General features: G+C 42.6%; 1 protein-coding gene across 1 annotated transcript; it reads left to right on the top strand.

The window, feature by feature from the left end:
* Nucleotides 1–2562: 2562 nt before the first annotated feature.
* On the top strand, nt 2563–9180 carry GIMAP4 (GTPase, IMAP family member 4). The gene is given in 4 exon segments (XM_033192160.1): nt 2563–2699; nt 5150–5221; nt 7356–7559; nt 7562–9180. Coding segments are annotated over 3 exon segments (987 nt in total). The 5' UTR covers nt 2563–2699; nt 5150–5163; the 3' UTR covers nt 8287–9180.
* The last annotated feature ends 260 nt before the right edge of the window (nt 9181–9440 follow it).

Here is a 9440-nt window from a genome sequence, read left to right as displayed (position 1 = left end):
TTTCATTTCTGGATGTTTAATGTAGAAATTTTTGTCTACACATTGCTTTATTGTGTAGCATTTAGATGAAATGTGGTGCTCACTGCAAATGTAGTCCCTAACAGAGAACTTTCCTACTGCAGTGATCCCTGTAACCCGGATAAAGATTCCCTAAGTAATGATCCAGTGCTTTAATAGTACTTAAAATAAATACCATATTTTATACCAATTTCTGTAATTAAATAGAATAACATATACCTTCTAGCCAGGTTTAGGCTTCAGAAACAAAATATAACCCTAGTCTTTTTAGGTATCCCAGTTCAGAATCATGGAGATGCCTTCTCAGGCTGCCTGTTCTTTTGGACTTTGTTTGCCTGTCAAACCAAAGGATCAAGTGGTCTTTGTTATTTAAGTCATGCTGTTCTGGAATGTAAATTATCCTTACTGTTGGTGCAAAATATATTCCATTGCCTTGTCCTGCTTTTTAGGGTAGCCATCCTGTGCTTGTATACCCAAGGTCAACCACATTCTATCCTCAAAGAAATGTATGTCTTGTCTCTTACAGTTCTTTTTAGAATTATTAGCAATTTTATGATTACTGAAGTGCTATGCAATTCTAAATAAGGTCTCAGCTGTGGGGTATAATGGTAAATTGAGACCTCTTTTTTTTTTTAATTTTTTATTTTTTATTTTTGTTATTATACTTTAAGTTCTAGGGTACATATGCATAACGTGCAGGTTTGTTACATATGTATACTTGTGCCATGTTGGTGTGCTGCACCCATCAACGCGTCAGCACCCATCAATTCGTCATTTATATCAGGTATTACTCCCAATGCAATCCCTCCCCCCTCCCCCCTCCCCATGATAGGCCCCGATGTGTGATCTTCCCCTTCCCGAGTCCAAGTGATGTCATTGTTCAGTTCCCACCTATGAGTGAGAACATGCAGTGTTTGGTTTTCTGTTCTTGTGATAGTTTGCTAAGAATGATGGTTTCCGGCTGCATCCATGTTCCTACAAAGGACGCAAACTCATCCTTTTTTATGGCTGCATAATATTCCATGGTGTATATGTGTCACATTTTCTTAATCCAGTCTGTCACAGATGGACATTTGGGTTGATTCCAAGACTTTGCTATCATGAATAGTGCTGCAATAAACATAAGTGTGCATGTGTCTTTATAGCAGCATGATTTATAATCCTTTGGGTATATACCCAGTAGTGGGATGGCTGGGTCATATGGTACTTCTAGTTCTAGATCCTTGAGGAATCGCCATACTGTTTTCCATAATGGTTGAACTAGTTTACAATCCCACCAACAGTGTAAAAGTGTTCCTATTTCTCCACATCCTCTCCAGCACCTGTTGTTTCCTGACTTTTGAATGACTGCCATTCTAACTGGTGTGAGATGGTATCTCATTGTGGTTTTGATTTGCATTTCTCTGATGGCCAGTGATGATGAGCATTTTTTCATGTGTCTGTTGGCTGTATGAATGTCTTCTTTTGAGAAATGTCTGTTCATATGAGACTTAAATGTTAGACCTAATACCATAAAAACCCTAGAAGAAAACCTAGGTAGTACCATTCAGGACATAGGCATGGGCAAGGACTTCATGTCTAAAACACCAAAAGCAATGGCAGCAAAAGCCAAAATTGACAAATGGGATCTAATTAAACTAAAGAGCTTCTGCACAGCAAAAGAAACTACCATCAGAGTGAACAGGCAACCTACAGAATGGGAGAAAATTTTTGCAATCTACTCATCTGACAAAGGGCTAATATCCAGAATCTACAAAGAACTCAAACAAATTTACAAGAAAAAAACAAACAACCCCATCAAAAAGTGAGACCTCTTTTATAATGGAAAAATAATTGGTTATAATGGTGAGCTAGGACCCCATTACAATATTCTCAAAGTTTCCATTTTAGTGGTAAGTAGTGTCAGACGTCAGTGTTTAGACTATTTCAATGGTTCCAGGACCATCTCAGGAGGCAAAACTGGGCCCATCCTAGTCAGTCCAATGAAGGTCATTTAGTCTCTTTTGCTTCTAGCAGATGACTCATGGACATACCCTGGAAATATAGGACACACTGTGGACTGAGAGGATACACCTGAAGCACTGGGAGAAAGAGGTATGGGGACTCAGCTGGGAGGCCTGTTGTGCTGAGCAGGGGTTCAGGGGCTCAGGGGTCTTTCAGGATAACTGGTGACTCTCTGGTTTTGGCCCAGCAGTTTCTTCCAGAATGTCACAGCATGATTCATGTTTTTGGTCTCACTTCAGAGCCTTTGCAAGGTTCAGTATGGTAGCCACCAGGCATACCAAACTGAATATTCCTTCTTTCCTTCTGGGGAAAATGCCTGGTTCAAGTTGTTCTGCCTGACTTCGCCTTTTAGAATTCTGACAAAGGAGTAGCTGTTTAACTTTAAATAAATTGAAACAAAATAAAATTTAAAATTCAGAACCGCAATCACACTCATCACATTTCAAGTGCTCAGTAGTCACATGTGGCTAAGGGTCACCACCGTGGACAGCACAGAACAACCCCCTCGCTGCAGAAAGTTCTATTAGTGCTGCTGGATGATCAGGTGGGCAGGTCCCTTGCACAAGTAAATCTGGACAGCTCCTCCCCTCACTTCCTCTCTTTTCCTCTTTCTCAACATCCTGGGGCTTAGTATTGTGTGCAAAATCAGAGAGGGGTGCAGGACCCTGATTTTCCAGGTAAGGGAACAGGGGTGTGTGTGGTGGGGGTCGGGACAAATGTGCGATTTTGGTGAGGAGGGACCTGTATCTTAAATCGTCTGGTAAACACGTTTCGGACTATGTTCTCATTGGTTCCTGTTTCCTGTCTTTGCTAATTTTAGGTTGTAATCTGTTTTGAAGGCTGAGCCCTACAAATTAATGCCTCTTTCAGGGGTTGCTGCTTGGAGGATACTTGCTTTACAAATAAATGTTTCCTTTCACTGGTTGTGGAATGTATATAGAAACTTTGATTCTTCCAGGGATAAAGTTGGGTGAGCGAACAGAATGAGCTCTGGAGGAGCTGGTGGGAAGAAAAACATTGGGATGTGTAAGGGGCACAGCTCCGTATGTGGCCCCACAAAGACTGCACCCAGGTCAGGATTGGAGGCTCTATAGTCTGAAGTCTTGTTACAGGCTTAACTGTCTGCTCGGAGATGCCCTTTAGGGAAACTGCCTCCTCAGGGACAGTCCTGGGTTTACTGGGCATTGAGCTCCCCTTTAGCGACAGGAGGAGGGAGATGCCACCTGGTGTGACTCTCTGCAATTCAGGAGAAGCTGGGTTCTGATGGGTGCTTGTTCCTTAGGCAGAGAGAGAACTCAGACACCTGAGGTCAGCATCTACAGAAGCACAGTCTCCTGGCTTTGCCTCTGAGTTGGGAACAGCAGAGCACATTAAAGAGCCCACGTACTAGAAGGATGATTTGAAGAAACACCCAGAGAATGTCACAAAAACCCAGAATGTCACAGTATTGTTTTCTTGTTGCTGGTGTCCTATCCTCTCTCCTAAAACCAGCCACCATAGTCGATTTTTAAAATTATTTGATTCTTTGTTTACAAGAAACTCTTTCCTATACCCCGTTCTTGAAGGATAAAGAAATAGTCATTCTTTCAAAAGAAATGTCTGGCTTTTCACTGTGTTTCATATTCGTTGACTTCCCATGAGGTGACTCTGTCTTTAACAACTACCATTTTCTGCCTGTTTAGGTCAAAAATCTGCTCCAATAAGAGTTCTTCAAATATCTTTCTCCATTGCAAAATGTTTGTAGGTAGCAATGACATGAAACATTTAAAATTAATGCCATGTTTCTATAACACTACATATTAATTAATAAAGGAAAGGATTGTCATTTTCACAGATCAGATGTGGGCTGGACATAGTGATCAATCAGAGGCAAGAAGCAGGGAGATTATCCATTTATTTATTTAACAAATAATGATTGAGAACCATTCTTTGCCCATTATTGTGCTTGTCCCCAGGGAATAATGAGAAATACAACACATTATGTGGTCTTCCCATCACAAAGCTTATAGTATAAGAGAAGACAGTAAAAAAAAATCAAACAATTAACTTCCTAAAGTAATACATATTCTGTGAGAACCCCCTGGGGTGCCGTGGATCATACCAGAGGGTGTTGCTGGTAGAGTGGTGTTGGGGAAGACTCTCTAGAGAGCCAAGACCTGCGGGTTGAGCAGGAACAAGCTGAGCACTAGGTTGGAGGGTGAGTGCTCCAGAGAGAGAGAATGATAGTGCAAAGGCCTTGAAGGTGGAAGGAACCTAGAAGATTTCCAGGATGTTGAGGGTAGTGTGGCTCACACATAGGAGAGAGGAGACAGCTGATTACACAGGGCTTAAGTTATTTTTGAGGACTTAAGTTATTTTTGAAACCAATAGGAAGCCACTAGGAAATTTAAACAAGAAAAAATGTCAAATTTTAGTTTCAAAATAACATCTGGTTGTAGAGTAGAAAAGGGATTTACGGGAAGATAATCAATTAAAAGCCTGTTAAGTTGCATACAATTGACAGTGGGTTGTATTAGCACAAAGATGGAGAGAAATGGGAGATTTCGAGTTTTTTGGAAGTAAAATCAATAGAATTTGGTGATGGGCTAATGAGAGAGAGAGGATAAAAGAGTTGTGGATGACCCCAAGGTTCTTCAGGAGCCATGGGGCTAGATGGTGGTACCATCTGCTGAGGGGAGAGCCAGGGAGGCAGACAGGATGTGGAGGTCAGGGCTTAATTTGGGCCAGGTTCTGTTTGAGATGCCCATGAAATAGCCAAATGGAGTGAGATGCAAAATTTGAAACTTTTATAAGCTGAGTGAGATATAAAAGTTTGGAACTCTGAGGAGATTGTAGGCTACAGACCGCATGTAAAGGCATCCAAGCCATGAATCTCTAGATAGAGGGGGGAAGGAGTCAGAACCAGTGCTGAGGAAGCACTGGAAGCATTTATGTTTGTGTAAAGAAAAAGGAACAATCTGAAAATGAAACTTAAAAAGGGAGGGTTGAGGAGACTTCTGGGAAATGGAGCAGGAGAAATCAATGTGGCAAGCTCATGGCAAAAAGAAAGTTGTTGACTACAGGCAGTCAGGGATCCTAGTTGCTTCCATTTCCGTAAAATGACCTGGTTATGTTTCTCGATTTACAGGAGTTCAAGCGACAATGGCAGCCCAATTCGGCAGTGTGAGCTTCAACCCCAGCACACCAGGGGCCAGTTATGGTGAGAGCCAGTGCTCCCCAGCGGGGGTGAGGGATGTGGGGGGGAATAGGGGTGGGGTTTCTCCTGCCTTGCCACCCAGTCCCCATTTGAGCAGGAGAAAAATATTTCCGACCTCCTTTCTCATTTTCTCTTCATTTGACCTGCTCTTTCATCTCTCTTGACCCTCTGCACTTTCTGCCCATGGTGTGGCTGTAGCAGCTAAGCAGAAGAGAGATTAAATATCCTCTGATTGACCCAGGGCTTGGTACAGTTTCTTACCTCTTGCTTCCTACATCATGGACATACCAGAATAGCTGGTTGTAGCCTCTCTGATTGTTTTACGCCCCTTTCTTCAGCCTGGAGGAGGATTGGAAATGAGGAATGCGGGAGTAATTGATCCCTCACCCTGGTCCCTAATTTCCCAGCTCTTGGTGGTCTCACTATCACCAACAAATTAAACTGGCTGGCTCATTCGGTGTATCACGTGACCCTCCATTTTCTTCCTTATCCATAGAAATTGACTCTATCAGTTGAAATTTTGCTGGTTTAATAAACTATCCCAAAGTTTCATAGCTTAAAACATCAGCCATTTAGTTGGTTCTTAATTCTGTGGGTTCACTGTGCCATTCTTGGGTCTGCGCCAGCTTGGCTCTTGCTCATGCATCTGGGGTGAGCTAGTGCCTGAATGGTCTTGGATAGCCTTGTGGACATGTCTGGTAGGTAGCAGGCTCTCAGACAGCAAGGATAATAGGGATAACTTGGCTTTGTTGTCATCATCAAGAAGGCTAGTCCAGGCTTCCTTATAAGGCAGTTGCAGGAAGAGCAAAAAGAAAAGGCAAGCCACAGTGCATAAGCACTTTTGAAGTCTCTGCTTGCACCAGGCTTTCTACTGTCCTACTGTACAGAGCAAGTCATAAGGCCCGCCCAGATTCAACAGTTGAAGAGACAGATAGCATCTTGATGGGAGGAACTGCAAATCTGCACCCCAGAGGCATGCATCCAGGGATGGGAATAGATTGTGGCTACATTTACAATCTCCTCCATGGATTGTCACCCATATGGTGTCAACACTGACTAACTGTTGCAGTGTTGGAGCTGGCGTTTGGTGCTTTGTCATTTTGCCTCCCATGATTCTCTTACTTCCTTCCCTATGGCCAACCAATGCTCTCAGGATATCCTTAGGACAAAGCCTTCCACTGTGATGCCAACTAAATAAAAATGTGAATACCAGCCCACATCTTTCCTTAGATAATCTTAGCCTTCCTGTATCCCATGTTCTCAGTCGTATCACTTTCGGAAATATGCTTCTTTCATCCTGGGATTCTGGTTATCAAATGTGGGAAACTGTGCTTTAAGAATAATGATGGGTTGTATAACCCACGTCCCTGGCTTCTTAAGGGGAAGAGGAAATGCTTCATTTTGAATATAAATTGGGAAAATAAATCTCCACTACAGATACCCTAAAGTCAAATCTTGGGTTACTCCCTGCACTACCTCATTAGAAACAAATAGCTGGCCAGGCACAGTGGCTCACGCCTGTAATCCCAGCACTTTGGGAGGCTGAGGAGGGTGGATCACCTGAGGTCAGCAGTTTGAGACCAGCCTGAGCAACATGGCGAAACCCCATCTCTACTAAAAATACAAAAATTATCTGGGTGTGGTAGTGCATGCCTGTAATCCCAGCTATTTGGGAGGCTGAGGCAGGAGAATCACTTGAACCCAGGAGGCAGAGGTTGCAGTGAGCTAAGATCATGCCACTGCACTTCAGCCTAGGCAACAAGAGTGAAACTCTGTCTCAAAAAGAAAAAAAGAAAAAATAAAGAAACAAAACAGCTATTATTGGCAGCTCATAGTTCTCTTATGAAACCATTTTATTTCTTCCTCTGTGGGCTACATAGCTACAAAAGATCAGACTAAGAAGCTCAAGGGAATCCTGAAAAGCAAGATTGAAGATAAGAGATTAAGGGAAGGGCCAGTTGCCCAAGTACTGCAAGATGAGCATCAGGCCCACAGGACTCTCTGAGTGCAGCAGTAACATCAGAAGAAGCCCCCACAGCCAGTAACAGAGAAGGGCACTGGGGGTGAGGACTCTGCAGGGGAATCTATTAGAGGTAGATTCTAACAGCATGGCTTTTTTTTTTTCTTGATCTCCCAGGGCCTGGAAGGCAAGAGCCCAGAGATTCCCAATTGAGAATTGTGTTAGTGGGTAAAACTGGAGCAGGAAAAAGTGCAACAGGAAACAGCATCCTTGACCAGAAAGTGTTTCATTCTGGCATTGCAGCAAAATCCATTACCAAGAAGTGTGAGAAACGCAGCAGCTCATGGAAGGAAACAGAACTTGTCGTGGTTGACACACCAGGATTTTCGACACCGAGGTGCACAATGCTGACACATCCAAGGAGATTGCTCGCTGCATTCTCCTGACCTCCCCAGGGCCTCACGCTCTGCTTCTGGTGGTCCCATTGGGCCGTTATACTAAGGAAGAGCACAAGGCCACAGAGAAGATCCTGAAAATGTTTGGAGAGAGGGCTAGAAGATTCATGATTCTCGTATTCACCCGGAAAGATGACTTAGATGGCACCAATTTGCATGACTACTTAGGGGAAGCTCCAAGAGACATTCAAGAGTTGATGGATATTTTTGGTGACCGCTACTGTGCATTCAACAACAGGGCAACAGGCGCTGAGCAGGAGGCCCAGAGGGCACAGTTGCTGGCTCTGATCCAGCACGTGGTGAGGGAGAACAAGGGAGGCTGCTACACTAATAGGATGTACCAAAGGGCTGAGGAGGAGATCCAGAGGCAAACACAAGCAATACAAGAACTCTACAGAGTGGAGCTGGAGAGAGGGAAGGCACGGATAAGAGAGGAGTATGAGGAGAAAATCAGGAAGCTGGAAGATAAACTGGAGCAAGAAAAGAGAAAGGCGCAAATGGAGCAAAAACTAGCAGAACAGGAGGCTGTCTGTGCTGTAAGGCAGCAAGGGGCAAGAATGGAAGTGGAGAGTCAGGATAGGATACTTGAATTTATCATGAAAGCATTAGAGATTGCTTCCTCTATTTTCTTACGGCTGTTCGCGGAAGACTAAACTTAATGAAAATCTGTTGTATTTTCTGTATATTCTCTGGCAACCTTGCCCCATACTTACTCATTTAACGTAGTCAGAGTGCTCTGGTTTCTGTCTCTCAGGCACTCATAACTAAGGACCACCATTGGCCATTAGTAGATATTTGATTGACTTAACAAGAGAGGGACAAATTTTCAGTTTGTGAAACTCCAAAGCAGAAAGTATTGATGCTTACTGCCTTGTGAATTCTTCCTTAGTCACACAGAGAAAATGTATGCAAGAGACCAAAGAAGATGGCTCCAAGCTATATCATGTTACCTCTAATAAAATATTTTCTTCTAGATTCTTTCTATATTAGCAGATAATCTCCCTTTGTAGCTTCCATTCACTCACTCTTGCGTTCAGAGTCACAGTGATCATGTTACCCATGTGGTTTGTTAGAAAGAAAGATCAATTATTTGTTTGCAGTAGGTAATCTTAGAGATGGAGATGATTGTAGAATTATTTCTAGATGAGTGTCAGTTTATTTAATTCCATTGTCATATAAGGAGTCAAATTGTTTCCTATCATTTGCTTGTTAAAGAAGAGAGACATGTCTGGAAAATCGATCTCTACAAATTCAACTAAATAATGATCCCCAATGCTGAAAGAGTGAAAGACAGCAATTCAACAGGTAATACAGCAATGTTTAGTATATTCAGGTGTATCTGTAGAAACTCTTTGACCAACCTCAATTTAACCAATTTGATGAATACCCGGTTCTCTCCTTTTCTTGAGAAAGATAGTTGAACCTCATCTCCCTCACTCAACACTTTGAATACTAATTGTTTGGCAGGTTATCCACACACTTCTGCCCCCACTGCATTGAATTTTTTGCTTATTGTGTTTATAATAAAACTTTTCAATTATCTCATATTTGTGCAGAATTGGAACCTGTTTTGTCTTGGAAAATACTGCTGCTACTTCTAATAATACAGGGATAAATTTTGCTTTATGGTAAAAGTTCAAGATGATTTTGGAGCTAGACTTTGTCTACCCTCATGACATCTCCCCTTCCCCCTTTCCCTAGAAGATTTGAGCCACAATCTCAACCCATTTATCAGCCAAAGACTACAAGTTCCTTGGATTTTCATTGTGTGCTGATGGAAATTGTGTGTAACCAAGGTTTCTGAGTC

The sequence above is a fragment of the Trachypithecus francoisi genome, unplaced genomic scaffold (genome assembly GCF_009764315.1).
Source record: "Trachypithecus francoisi isolate TF-2019V2 unplaced genomic scaffold, Tfra_2.0 Lachesis_group4, whole genome shotgun sequence".
Taxonomy (NCBI): domain Eukaryota; kingdom Metazoa; phylum Chordata; class Mammalia; order Primates; family Cercopithecidae; genus Trachypithecus; species Trachypithecus francoisi.
Note: the sequence above shows the minus strand (reverse complement) of the source record. Positions and strands in the feature narration are given on the sequence as shown.